The sequence below is a fragment of the Narcine bancroftii genome, chromosome 3, assembly GCF_036971445.1.
Source record: "Narcine bancroftii isolate sNarBan1 chromosome 3, sNarBan1.hap1, whole genome shotgun sequence".
In the NCBI taxonomy this organism is placed as follows: Eukaryota; Metazoa; Chordata; class Chondrichthyes; order Torpediniformes; family Narcinidae; genus Narcine; species Narcine bancroftii.
In genome coordinates, this window is record NC_091471.1 from 233,324,573 (window position 1) to 233,339,212 (window position 14,640).

The 14,640-nt window shown below is 60.9% G+C and overlaps 2 protein-coding genes across 2 annotated transcripts; both read right to left on the reverse strand.

The window, feature by feature from the left end:
• Positions 1–634: 634 nt before the first annotated feature.
• LOC138756779 (spidroin-1-like) lies at positions 635–2,524 on the reverse strand. The gene has a single exon (XM_069923166.1). It carries the CDS (start codon positions 2,522–2,524, stop codon positions 635–637), a length of 1,890 nt encoding a protein of 629 aa, XP_069779267.1.
• Positions 2,525–2,992: 468 nt separating this feature from the next.
• LOC138756780 (repetin-like) lies at positions 2,993–3,562 on the reverse strand. Its single transcript, XM_069923167.1, has one exon. The coding sequence runs from the start codon at positions 3,560–3,562 to the stop codon at positions 2,993–2,995; it is 570 nt and encodes a 189-aa protein (XP_069779268.1).
• Between the last annotated feature and the right edge of the window lie 11,078 nt (positions 3,563–14,640).

The following is a 14,640-nucleotide window of genomic DNA, read 5'->3' on the forward strand; positions in this document are numbered from 1 at the left end:
GGGCTCTCGCTCACTCAGACACTAGGGAGAAATTACAGTGGGGGTAAAGATTCGGCCTTGGTTCTGCCGAGGTGAAAATACCCCCTTCACCAATCAGCTTTCTCTTCCGACAAGCTTTGATTGGCATTCATACTTGGCTCCTTTCAGAAGGTAAGGCAATGGGGTAGAAATCTATCCAAATTCGGGGACACCGTGTCCGCTTTCTTGAGCGGTGTTTACAGTGGTCAATCTCCAGTGAATTTACTATTTTCAATATGCAGTCCCCCAACCCCCTTCCTCTCCATTTTCCTCCCCCTCTGTCTCTCCCATGTATCTCCGTCTCTCTCTCTCTCTGGTTTCCCTGTCTAACGTGTAAAATGGGATTAACCAAGCTAATTGCCTGGTTAGTGCCCCAGTTACGCGGCAGTTAGTAAGGGTCCGACCCGGCCAACCCTGCTGGAATCCACCCGGTCCCTGACCTACCTCAGATGTGTTCAGGGATCCCAGTTAAACGTACCTGGGTCATGTCCACAGACGATTCGAACAGGAAACTGGCCAACCCGCAGTCAGCGTCCGAACATCCGGCAGTTCTTCCGGTGAGTGCGTGAAGCGTCATCGCGGGGGCGGGATCCCCCTCAAATTCCCGGTTGGTGAATTAATGGGTTGATTCCCCTGCGATTTGAAAGGTGCTTCCAGCAACTTTGCCCCAGTTATCGAGCCCGGGTCCCAGGAGGCTCCCCAGAGGCTGTAATTTAAAAGGGGGCTTATTTCTCTCTCCTGTCTCTCTATCTCTCCCTGTCCTTTTCTCCCTCTCTCGCCCTGCCGGCCTCGCCCTGCCGGCCTCGCCCTGCCGGCCTCGCCCTGCCGGCCTCGCCCTGCCGGCCTCGCCCTGCCGGCCTCGCCCTGCCGGCCTCGCCCTGCCGGCCTCGCCCTGCCGGCCTCGCCCTGCCGGCCTCGCCCTGCCGGCCTCGCCCTGCCGGCCTCGCCCTGCCGGCCTCGCCCTGCCGGCCTCGCCCTGCCGGCCTCGCCCTGCCGGCCTCGCCCTGCCGGCCTCGCCCTGCCGGCCTCGCCCTGCCGGCCTCGCCCTGCCGGCCTCGCCCTGCCGGCCTCGCCCTGCCGGCCTCGCCCTGCCGGCCTCGCCCTGCCGGCCTCGCCCTGCCGGCCTCGCCCTGCCGGCCTCGCCCTGCCGGCCTCGCCCTGCCGGCCTCGCCCTGCCGGCCTCGCCCTGCCGGCCTCGCCCTGCCGGCCTCGCCCTGCCGGCCTCGCCCTGCCGGCCTCGCCCTGCCGGCCTCGCCCTGCCGGCCTCGCCCTGCCGGCCTCGCCCTGCCGGCCTCGCCCTGCCGGCCTCGCCCTGCCGGCCTCGCCCTGCCGGCCTCGCCCTGCCGGCCTCGCCCTGCCGGCCTCGCCCTGCCGGCCTCGCCCTGCCGGCCTCGCCCTGCCGGCCTCGCCCTGCCGGCCTCGCCCTGCCGGCCTCGCCCTGCCGGCCCCCGGCCCCCGGCCCCCGGCCCCCGGCCCCCGGCCCCCGGCCCCCGGCCCCCGGCCCCCGGCCCCCGGCCCCCGGCCCCCGGCCCCCGGCCCCCGGCCCCCGGCCCCCGGCCCCCTGCCCCCGGCCCCCTGCCCCCGGCCCCCGGCCCCCGGCCCCCGGCCCCCGGCCCCCGGCCCCCGGCCCCCGGCCCCCGGCCCCCGGCCCCCGGCCCCCGGCCCCCTGCCCCCGGCCCCCTGCCCCCGGCCCCCTGCCCCCGGCCCCCTGCCCCCGGCCCCCTGCCCCCGGCCCCCTGCCCCCGGCCCCCTGCCCCCGGCCCCCTGCCCCCGGCGCCCTGCCCCCGGCGCCCTGCCCCCGGCGCCCTGCCCCCGGCGCCCTGCCCCCGGCGCCCTGCCCCCGGCGCCCTGCCCCCGGCGCCCTGCCCCCGGCGCCCTGCCCCCGGCGCCCTGCCCCCGGCGCCCTGCCCCCGGCGCCCTGCCCCCGGCGCCCTGCCCCCGGCGCCCTGCCCCCGGCGCCCTGCCCCCGGCGCCCTGCCCCCGGCGCCCTGCCCCCGGCGCCCTGCCCCCGGCGCCCTGCCCCCGGCGCCCTGCCCCCGGCGCCCTGCCCCCGGCGCCCTGCCCCCGGCGCCCTGCCCCCGGCGCCCTGCCCCCGGCGCCCTGCCCCCGGCGCCCTGCCCCCGGCGCCCTGCCCCCGGCGCCCTGCCCCCGGCGCCCTGCCCCCGGCGCCCTGCCCCCGGCGCCCTGCCCCCGGCGCCCTGCCCCCGGCGCCCTGCCCCCGGCGCCCTGCCCCCGGCGCCCTGCCCCCGGCGCCCTGCCCCCGGCGCCCTGCCCCCGGCGCCCTGCCCCCGGCGCCCTGCCCCCGGCGCCCTGCCCCCGGCGCCCTGCCCCCGGCGCCCTGCCCCCGGCGCCCTGCCCCCGGCGCCCTGCCCCCGGCGCCCTGCCCCCGGCGCCCTGCCCCCGGCGCCCTGCCCCCGGCGCCCTGCCCCCGGCGCCCTGCCCCCGGCGCCCTGCCCCCGGCGCCCTGCCCCCGGCGCCCTCCCTTTCTTAATTTCACTCCCTCCATCTCACTCCTCTCTCTATATCACTCTTTTTCAGTTTCTCTCTATCACTCTCTATCTGTCTCTCTCAGTGACTCTGTCTCACACTCTATCTTTTTCACCTTCACTCTGTCACTCTCTATCTCTCTCCCTCTGTCTCACTCTATTTTGCTCTTTTTAATCTTACTATCTATCTCACTGCTGTCCCTCCCTCTCACGCACCCTCCCTCTCACGCACCCTCCCTCTCACGCTCCCTCCCTCTCTCGCACCCTCCCTCTCTCGCTCACTCCCTCCATCTCTCGCACCCTCCCTCTCTCGCACCCTCTCTCTCTCGCACCCTCCCACTCTCTCACCCTCCCACTCTCTCACCCTCCCACTCTCTCACCCTCCCACTCTCTCACCCTCCCTCTCTCGCACCCTCCCGCTCTCGCCCCCTCCCGCTCTCGCCCCCTCCCGCTCTCGCCCCCTCGCGCGCTCTCGCCCATTCGCGCGCTCACGCCCCCTCGCGCGCTCTCTCCCCCTCGCGCGCTCTCTCCCCCTCGCGCGCTCTCTCCCCCTCGCGCGCTCTCTCCCCCTCGCGCGCTCTCTCCCCCTCGCGCGCTCTCTCCCCCTGGTGCGCGCTCTCCCACTGGCGCGCGCTCTCCCCCTGGCGCGAGTTCTCCCCCTGGCGTGCGCTCTCCCCCTGGCGCGCGCTCTCCCCCTGGCGCGCGCTCTCCCCCTGGCGCGCGCTCTCCCCCTGGCGCGCGCTCTCCCCCTGGCGCGCGCTCTCCCCCTGGCGCGCGCTCTCCCCCAGGCGCGCGCTCTCCCCCTGGCGCGCGCTCTCCCCCTGGCGCGCGCTCTCCCCCTGGCGCGCGCTCTCCCCCTGGCGCGCGCTCTCCCCCTGGCGCGCGCTCTCCCCCTGGCGCGCGCTCTCCCCCTGGCGCGCGCTCTCCCCCTGGCGCGCGCTCTCCCCCTGGCGCGCGCTCTCCCCCTGGCGCGCGCTCTCCCCCTGGCGCGCGCTCTCCCCCTGGCGCGCGCTCTCTCGCACTCTCTCTCGCTCTCTCTCGCTCTCACTGTCTCTCATTCACTCTCTATCTCTATATCCACCTCTCTATTTCACTCTCTCTACCTCAATCTCTCTCCCACACTCGCTCTATCCCACTCTCGCTCAATCTCACACTCCATCTATCCTACTCTCGCTCTATCTCACTCTTGCTCCATCTCACACTCACTATCTTTCTCACTCTCCCTCTCTTTCTCTGTCACTTTGTGTCACTCTCAATCACACTCTCTATCTTTTCAACTTCTCTCTATCACTCTCTATCTCATGCTATCTCTCTCCCTCTGTCTGTCTCTCTCTGTCTCAGTCTGTTTTACACTTTTTAAACTTACTAGCTATCTCACTCTTGTCTCTCTCTCACTCACTCTCCCGATATGTCTTATTCACTCTCAATCTCTCTCTATCTCACCATCGCGCTATCTCACTCTTGCTCTATCTCTCCCTATCTCACTCTCTCAGTGTCTCACTCTCTCTCTCATTCTCTCTCATGCTCTCACTCTCTCTCTCACACTCTTCCTCTTTCTCTCTTTCACTCTCTCTATCACTATCACTTTCTCTGTCTCATTCTATTTCACTCTTTCATAATTTAACTCTCTCTGACACTCTTTTCTATCTCACTCTCTCTAACTTACTTTTCTCTATATCACTGTTTTTCAACTTCTCTCTATCACTGTCTGTCTGTCTCACTCTCTCTGTCACTCTGCCTCACCTTCTATCTATCTCCATCTTTTCATCTCTCTATCACTCTCTATCTCACTATCTCTTTCCCTCTGTCTGCCTCTCTTTGTCTCACTCTCTCTATCTCATTCTATATCACTCTCGCTCTATCCCACTCTCGCTCTATCCCACTCTCGTTCTATCCCACTCTCGCTCTATCCCACTCTCGCTCTCTCACACTCATTATCTGTCTCATTTTCTCTCTGTCACTCTGTATCACTCTCAATCACACTCTCTATCTTTTCAACTTCTCTCTATCACTCTCTATCTCACGCTATCTCTCTCCCTCTGTCTGTCTCTCTCTGTCTCACTCTGTTTTACTCTTTTTAAACTTGCTATCTATCTCACTCCTGTCTCTCTCTAACTCATTCTCCCGATCTGTCTTATTCACTCTCTATCTCTCTCTCTCTCAACCTCGCGCTATCTCACTCTCGCCATAGCTCTCTCTATTTCACTCTCTCACTCTCTCTCTCACAGTCTCCCACTACCTCTTTGTCTCCTTCACTCTCTCTATCACTATCACTATCACTTTCTCTGTCTCATTCTATTTCACTCTTTCATAATTTAACTCTCTCAGACTCTCTTTTTCCATCTCACTCTCTCTATCTTACTTCTCTCTATCACTCTGTTTATCAGCTTCTCTTTAACTTTTTTCAACTTCACTATCACTGTCTGTCCATCTCACTCTCTCTGTCACTCTGCCTCACTCTCTATCGAACTATCTCTATCTTTACATCTTCTCTCTATCACTCTCTATCTCACTATCTCTTTCCCTCTGTCTCTCTCTCTTTGTCTCACTCTCTATCTCATTCTATATCACTCTCACTCTATCTCACTCGCTCTATCCCACTCGCGCTCTATCCCACTCGCGCTCTATCCCACTCGCGCTCTATCCCACTCGCGCTCTATCCCACTCGCGCTCTATCCCACTCGCGCTCTATCCCACTCGCGCTCTATCCCACTCGCGCTCTATCCCACTCGCGCTCTATCCCACTCGCGCTCTATCCCACTCGCGCTCTATCCCACTCGCGCGCTATCTGTCTCACTCTGTCACTCTGTCTAACTCTCAATCACACTCTCTATCTTTTCAACTTCTCTCTCACTCTCTATCTCACGCTATCTCTCTCCCTCTGTCTGTCTCTCTGTCTCACTCTGTTTTACTCTTTTAAAACTTACTATCTATCTCACTCCTTTCTCTCTCTCACTCACTCTCCTCATCTGTCTTATTCACACTCTATCTCGCTCTATGTCACTCTCGCTCTTTTTCACTCTCGCTCTATCTCACTCTCGCTCTATGTCACTCTTGCTCTATCTCTCTATCTCACTCTCTCTCTCTCTCACTCGCACTCTCTCACTCTCTCTCTCACTCTCTCCCTCACGCTCTCTCACTCTCTCTTTCACTCTCTCTCTCACTCCTCTCTCACTCTTTCTCTCACTCTCTCATTCACTCTCTCACTCTATCTCTCACTCTCTCACTCTCTCTCTCACTCTCTTTCACTCTCCTGTGACTTAATCTCTCTCTCACTCACTCTCGTACTCTCTCTTGTACTCTGTCTTACTCTCTTTTTCTTAATTTCACTCTCTCCATCTCCTCTGTCTATATTGCTCTCACTTTTCAGCTTCTCTCTATCACTCTCTATCTGTCTCTCTCATCCACTCTGTCTCACTCTCTATAGCACTCTCTCTATCTTTTTCACCTTCACTCTATCAATATATCTCTCCTTCCGTCTTACTCTATTTCACACTTTTTAATCTCACTATCTATCTCACTCCTGTCTCTCTCACTCACTCTCCCGATCAGTCTTATTCACTCTCTATCTCTCTATCTATGTCTCTCTATCTATGTCTCTCTATCTATGTCTCTCTATCTATGTCTCTCTATCTATGTCTCTCTATCTATGTCTCTCTATCCCACTCTCTCTATCCCACTCTCTCTATCCCACTCTCTCTATCCCACTCTCTCTATCCCACTCTCTCACTATCCCACTCTCTCACTATCCCACTCTCTCACTATCCCACTCTCTCACTATCCCACTCTCTCACTATCCCACTCTCTCACTATCCCACTCTCTCACTATCCCACTCTCTCTCTATCCCACTCTCTCACTATCCCACTCTCTCACTATCCCACTCTCTCACTATCCCACTCTCTCACTATCCCACTCTCTCACTATCCCACTCTCTCACTATCCCACTCTCTCTCTATCCCACTCTCTCTCTATCCCACTCTCTCTCTATCCCACTCTCTCTCTATCCCACTCTCTCTCTATCCCACTCTCTCTCTATCCCACTCGCACTAATTCATTCTCGCCCTATCTCACTCTCGTTCTCACTCTCGTTCTCACTCTCGCCCGACCCCACTCTCGCCCGACCCCACTCTCGCCCGACCCCACTCTCGCCCGACCCCACTCTCGCCCGACCCCACTCTCGCCCGACCCCACTCTCGCCCGACCCCACTCTCGCCCGACCCCACTCTCGCCCGACCCCACTCTCGCCCGACCCCACTCTCGCCCGACCCCACTCTCCCCCGACCCCACTCTCCCCCGACCCCACTCTCCCCCGACCCCACTCTCCCCCGACCCCACTCTCCCCCGACCCCACTCTCCCCCGACCCCACTCTCCCCCGACCCCACTCTCCCCCGACCCCACTCTCCCCCGACCCCACTCTCCCCCGACCCCACTCTCCCCCGACCCCACTCTCCCCCGACCCCACTCTCCCCCGACCCCACTCTCCCCCGACCCCACTCTCCCCCGACCCCACTCTCCCCCGACCCCACTCTCCCCCGACCCCACTCTCCCCCGACCCCACTCTCCCCCGACCCCACTCTCCCCCGACCCCACTCTCCCCCGACCCCACTCTCCCCGACCCCACTCTCCCCGACCCCACTCTCCCCGACCCCACTCTCCCCGACCCCACTCTCCCCGACCCCACTCTCCCCGACCCCACTCTCCCCCGACCCCACTCTCCCCCGACCCCACTCTCCCCCGACCCCACTCTCCCCCGACCCCACTCTCCCCCGACCCCACTCTCCCCCGACCCCACTCTCCCCCGACCCCACTCTCCCCCGACCCCACTCTCCCCCGACCCCACTCTCCCCCGACCCCACTCTCCCCCGACCCCACTCTCCCCGACCCCACACTCCCCCGACCCCACTCTCCCCCGACCCCACTCTCCCCCGACCCCACTCTCCCCCGACCCCACTCTCCCCGACCCCACTCTCCCCGACCCCACTCTCCCCGACCGCCCTCTCCCTCGACCGCCCTCTCCCTCCACCTCCCTCTCCCTCCACCTCCCTCTCCCTCCACCTCACTCTCCCTCCACCTCACTCTCCCTCCACCTCACTCTCTTTCACTCTCTCTATCACTATCACTTACTCTGTCTCATTCTATTTCACTCTTTCTTATTTTAACTCTATCTATCTCACTCCTCTCTCTATATCACTGTTTATATGCTTTTCTCTACCTTTTTTCACCTTCTCTCCATATCTGTCGATCTGTCTCACTCTCTCAGTGACTCTGTCTCACTCTCTATCTCTCTCTCTATCTTTTTCACCTTCTCTCTATCACTCTCTATCTCACTCTATCCCTTTCCCTCTGTCTATCTGTCTCACTCTATTTTACTCCATAATCTCACTATCGATCGCACTCCTGTCTCTCTCTCACTCACTCTCGCTATCTGTCGTTCAATCTCTATCTCATTCTCTCTCTATCTCATTTTCTCGATCATATTTTCTCTATCTCTCAGTATCTCACTCTCGCTCTATCCCACCCTCGCACTATCCCACCCTCGCTCTATCCCACCCTCGCTCTATCCCGCCCTCGCTCTATCCCGCCCTCGCTCTATCCCGCCCTCGCTCTATCCCGCCCTCGCTCTATCCCGCCCTCGCTCTATCCCGCCCTCGCTCTATCCCGCCCTCGCTCTATCCCGCCCTCGCTCTATCCCGCCCTCGCTCTATCCCGCCCTCGCTCTATCCCGCCCTCGCTCTATCCCGCCCTCGCTCTATCCCGCCCTCGCTCTATCCCGCCCTCGCTCTATCCCGCCCTCGCTCTATCCCGCCCTCGCTCTATCCCGCCCTCGCTCTATCCCGCCCTCGCTCTATCCCGCCCTCGCTCTATCCCGCCCTCGCTCTATCCCGCCCTCGCTCTATCCCGCCCTCGCTCTATCCCGCCCTCGCTCTATCCCGCCCTCGCTCTATCCCGCCCTCGCTCTATCCCGCCCTCGCTCTATCCCGCCCTCGCTCTATCCCGCCCTCGCTCTATCCCGCCCTCGCTCTATCCCGCCCTCGCTCTATCCCGCCCTCGCTCTATCCCGCCCTCGCTCTATCCCGCCCTCGCTCTATCCCGCCCTCGCTCTATCCCGCCCTCGCTCTATCCCGCCCTCGCTCTATCCCGCCCTCGCTCTATCCCGCCCTCGCTCTATCCCGCCCTCGCTCTATCCCGCCCTCGCTCTATCCCGCCCTCGCTCTATCCCGCCCTCGCTCTATCCCGCCCTCGCTCTTTCCCGCCCTCGCTCTATCCCGCCCTCGCTCTATCCCGCCCTCGCTCTATCCCGCCCTCGCTCTATCCCGCCCTCGCTCTATCCCGCCCTCGCTCTATCCCGCCCTCGCTCTATCCCGCCCTCGCTCTATCCCGCCCTCGCTCTATCCCGCCCTCGCTCTATCCCGCCCTCGCTCTATCCCGCCCTCGCTCTATCCCGCCCTCGCTCTATCCCGCCCTCGCTCTATCCCGCTCTCTCTCTATCCCGCTCTCTCTCTATCCCGCTCTCTCTCTATCCCACTCGCACTAATTCATTCTCGCCCTATCTCACTCTCGTTCTCACTCTCGCCCGACCCCACTCTCGCCCGACCCCACTCTCGCCCGACCCCACTCTCGCCCGACCCCACTCTCGCCCGACCCCACTCTCGCCCGACCCCACTCTCGCCCGACCCCACTCTCGCCCGACCCCACTCTCGCCCGACCCCACTCTCGCCCGACCCCACTCTCGCCCGACCCCACTCTCGCCCGACCCCACTCTCGCCCGACCCCACTCTCGCCCGACCCCACTCTCGCCCGACCCCACTCTCGCCCGACCCCACTCTCGCCCGACCCCACTCTCGCCCGACCCCACTCTCGCCCGACCCCACTCTCGCCCGACCCCACTCTCGCCCGACCCCACTCTCGCCCGACCCCACTCTCGCCCGACCCCACTCTCGCCCGACCCCACTCTCGCCCGACCCCACTCTCGCCCGACCCCACTCTCGCCCGACCCCACTCTCGCCCGACCCCACTCTCGCCCGACCCCACTCTCGCCCGACCCCACTCTCGCCCGACCCCACTCTCGCCCGACCCCACTCTCGCCCGACCCCACTCTCGCCCGACCCCACTCTCGCCCGACCCCACTCTCGCCCGACCCCACTCTCGCCCGACCCCACTCTCGCCCGACCCCACTCTCGCCCGACCCCACTCTCGCCCGACCCCACTCTCGCCCGACCCCACTCTCGCCCGACCCCACTCTCGCCCGACCCCACTCTCGCCCGACCCCACTCTCGCCCGACCCCACTCTCGCCCGACCCCACTCTCGCCCGACCCCACTCTCGCCCGACCCCACTCTCGCCCGACCCCACTCTCCCCCGACCCCACTCTCCCCCGACCCCACTCTCCCCCGACCCCACTCTCCCCCGACCCCACTCTCCCCCGACCCCACTCTCCCCCGACCCCACTCTCCCCCGACCCCACTCTCCCCCGACCCCACTCTCCCCCGACCCCACTCTCCCCCGACCCCACTCTCCCCCGACCCCACTCTCCCCCGACCCCACTCTCCCCCGACCCCACTCTCCCCCGACCCCACTCTCCCCCGACCCCACTCTCCCCCGACCCCACTCTCCCCCGACCCCACTCTCCCCCGACCCCACTCTCCCCCGACCCCACTCTCCCCCGACCCCACTCTCCCCCGACCCCACTCTCCCCGACCCCACTCTCCCCGACCCCACTCTCCCCGACCCCACTCTCCCCGACCCCACTCTCCCCGACCCCACTCTCCCCCGACCCCACTCTCCCCCGACCCCACTCTCCCCCGACCCCACTCTCCCCCGACCCCACTCTCCCCCGACCCCACTCTCCCCCGACCCCACTCTCCCCCGACCCCACTCTCCCCCGACCCCACTCTCCCCGACCCCACTCTCCCCCGACCCCACTCTCCCCCGACCCCACTCTCCCCCGACCCCACTCTCCCCGACCCCACTCTCCCCGACCCCACTCTCCCCGACCGCCCTCTCCCTCGACCTCCCTCTCCCTCCACCTCCCTCTCCCTCCACCTCCCTCTCCCTCCACCTCACTCTCCCTCCACCTCACTCTCCCTCCACCTCACTCTCTTTCACTCTCTCTATCACTATCACTTACTCTGTCTCATTCTATTTCACTCTTTCTTATTTTAACTCTATCTATCTCACTCCTCTCTCTATATCACTGTTTATATGCTTTTCTCTACCTTTTTTCACCTTCTCTCCATATCTGTCGATCTGTCTCACTCTCTCAGTGACTCTGTCTCACTCTCTATCTCTCTCTCTATCTTTTTCACCTTCTCTCTATCACTCTCTATCTCACTCTATCCCTTTCCCTCTGTCTGTCTATCTGTCTCACTCTATTTTACTCCATAATCTCACTATCGATCGCACTCCTGTCTCTCTCTCACTCACTCTCGCTATCTGTCGTTCAATCTCTATCTCATTCTCTCTCTATCTCATTTTCTCGATCATATTTTCTCTATCTCTCAGTATCTCACTCTCGCTCTATCCCACCCTCGCACTATCCCACCCTCGCTCTATCCCGCCCTCGCTCTATCCCGCCCTCGCTCTATCCCGCCCTCGCTCTATCCCGCCCTCGCTCTATCCCGCCCTCGCTCTATCCCGCCCTCGCTCTATCCCGCCCTCGCTCTATCCCGCCCTCGCTCTATCCCGCCCTCGCTCTATCCCGCCCTCGCTCTATCCCGCCCTCGCTCTATCCCGCCCTCGCTCTATCCCGCCCTCGCTCTATCCCGCCCTCGCTCTATCCCGCCCTCGCTCTATCCCGCCCTCGCTCTATCCCGCCCTCGCTCTATCCCGCCCTCGCTCTATCCCGCCCTCGCTCTATCCCGCCCTCGCTCTATCCCGCCCTCGCTCTATCCCGCCCTCGCTCTATCCCGCCCTCGCTCTATCCCGCCCTCGCTCTATCCCGCCCTCGCTCTATCCCGCCCTCGCTCTATCCCGCCCTCGCTCTATCCCGCCCTCGCTCTATCCCGCCCTCGCTCTATCCCGCCCTCGCTCTATCCCGCCCTCGCTCTATCCCGCCCTCGCTCTATCCCGCCCTCGCTCTATCCCGCCCTCGCTCTATCCCGCCCTCGCTCTATCCCGCCCTCGCTCTATCCCGCCCTCGCTCTATCCCGCCCTCGCTCTATCCCGCCCTCGCTCTATCCCGCCCTCGCTCTATCCCGCCCTCGCTCTATCCCGCCCTCGCTCTATCCCGCCCTCGCTCTATCCCGCCCTCGCTCTATCCCGCCCTCGCTCTATCCCGCCCTCGCTCTATCCCGCCCTCGCTCTATCCCGCCCTCGCTCTATCCCGCCCTCGCTCTATCCCCCTCTCGCTCTATCTCGCTCGCCCAATCGCGCTCGCCCAATCGCGCTCGCCCTATCGCGCTCGCCCAATCGCGCTCGCCCAATCGCGCTCGCCCAATCGCGCTCGCCCAATCGCGCTCGCCCAATCGCGCTCGCCCAATCGCGCTCGCCCAATCGCGCTCGCCCAATCGCGCTCGCCCAATCGCGCTCGCCCAATCGCGCTCGCCCAATCGCGCTCGCCCAATCTCGCTCGCCCAATCGCGCTCGCCCAATCTCGCTCGCCCAATCTCGCTCGCCCAATCTCGCTCGCCCTATCTCGCTCGCCCTATCTCGCTCGCCCTATCTCGCTCGCCCTATCTCGCTCGCCCTATCTCGCTCGCCCTATCTCGCTCGCCCTATCCCGCTCGCCCTATCCCACCCCCGCCCTATCCCACCCCCGCCCTATCCCACCCCCGCCCTATCCCACCCCCGCCCTATCCCACCCTCGCTCTATCCCACCCTCGCTATCTGTCTCACTCTCTCTCTGTCACTCTGTCTCACTCTCAATCACACTCTCTATTTTTTCAACTTGGCTCTATCACTCTCTATCTCGCTCGATCTCACTCTCGCTCAATCTCACTCTCGCTCGATCTCACTCTCTCTCTATCTCACTCGGTCTAACTCATTCTCTCACTCTCTCTGACTCTCTGACTCTCACTCTCTCTGACTCTCTGACTCTCACTCTCTCTGACTCTCTGACTCTCACTCTCTCTGACTCTCTCTCTCACTCTCTCACTCTCTCTCACTCTCTCTCACTCTCTCTCACTCTCTCTCACTCTCTCTCACTCTCTCTCACTCTCTCTCACTCTCTCTCACTCTCTCACTCTCTCTCACTCTCACTCTCTCTCACTCTCACTCTCTCTCACTCTCACTCTCACTCTCACTCTCTCTCACTCTCACTCTCACTCTCACTCTCACTCTCTCACTCTCTCACTCTCTCTCACTCTCTATCTATAACTCTCTCTCTCACTCTCTAACTCTGTCTCACTCTCTCTCACACTCTCTCTCACTCTCTAACTCTATCACTCTCTCTCACTCTCTCTCACTTTCTCTCACTCTCTCTCACTCTCTCACTCTCACTCTCTCACTCTCTCACTCTCTCACTCTCTCACTCTCTCACTCTCTCACTCACTCTCTCTCACTCTCTCTCACTCTCACTCTCTCACTCTCTCTCATTCTCACTCTCTCACTCTCTCACTCTCTCACTCTCTCACTCTCTAACTCTCCCACTCTCTAACTCTGTCTCACACTCTCTTTCACTCTCTCTTTCTCTCTCTCTTTCACTCTATCTCTCACTCTCTCGTTCTCACTCTCTCGTACACTCCCTCACTCTCTTTTTCTTAATTTCACTCTTTCTCTCACTCTCTCTCACTCTCTCTCTCACTCTCTCTCACTTTCTCACTCTCACTTTCTCACTCTCACTCTCTCACCCTGTCTCACTCTCTCTCTCACTATCTCTCTCACTCTCACTCTGTCTCACTCTCTCACACTCTCACACTCTCTCACACTCTCTCACTCTCTCTCACTCTCACTCTCACTCTCACTCTCACTCTCTCTCTCACTCTCTCTCTCTCACTCTCTCTCTATAACTCTCTCTCTCACTCTAAATCTCTCACTCTCACTCTCTCTCTCACTCTCTCTCTCTCACTCTATCTCTCTCTATCTCACTCTATCTCACTTTCTCTAAATCTGTCTCTCTCTCTCACACACTCTCCCTCTTCCTCTTTCTCTCTTTCACTCTCTCTATCACAATCACTTTCTCTGTTTCATTCTATTTCACTCTTTCTTAATTTAATTCTCTCTCACTCTCTCTCTATCTCACTCTCACTATCTTACTTCTCTCTATATCACTCTGTTTATCAGCTTCTCTTTAACTTTATTCAACTTCTCTATCACTGTCTGTCTGTCTCACTCTCTCTCACTCTCTGTCACTCTATCTCACTCTCTCTCACTCTCTCTCACTCTGGCTCTATCTCACTCTGGCTCTATCTCACTCTGGCTCTATCTCACTCTGGCTCTATCTCACTCTGGCTCTATCTCACTCTGGCTCTATCTCACTCTGGCTCTATCTCACTCTGGCTCTATCTCACTCTGGCTCTATCTCACTCTCTCTCTATGTCACTCTCGCTCTATGTCACTCTCGCTCTATGTCACTCTCGCTCTATGTCACTCTCGCTCTATGTCACTCTCGCTCTATGTCACTCTTGCTCTATGTCACTCTTGCTCTATCACTCTCGCTCTATCTCTCTCTATCTCACTCTCTCACTGTCTCACTCTCTCTATCACTCTCTCTCACACTCTTCCTCTTCCTCTATTTCTCTTTCACTCTCTCTATCACTATCACTTTCTGTGTCTCATTCCATTTCACTCTTTCTTAATTTAACTCTCTCTGACACTCTTTTCTGTCACTCACTCTATCTTACTTTTCTCTATATCACTCTGTTTATCAGCTTCTCTTTAACTTTTTTCAATGTCTCTCTCTCACTCTCTCTCACTCTCTCACTCTCACTCTCACTCTCTCTCATTCTCTCACTCTCTCTCACTCTCTCTCTCATTCTCTCAATCTTTCTCAGTCTCTCTCACACTCTCACTCTCTCACACTCTCACTCTCTCACACTCACTCTCTCACACTCACTCTCTCACACTCACTCTCTCACACTCACTCTCTCACACTCACTCTCTCACACTCACTCTCTCACACTCACTCTCTCACACTCACTCTCTCAATCTCACTCTCTCAATCTCACTCTCTCTCACTCTCACTCACTCTCTATCTAT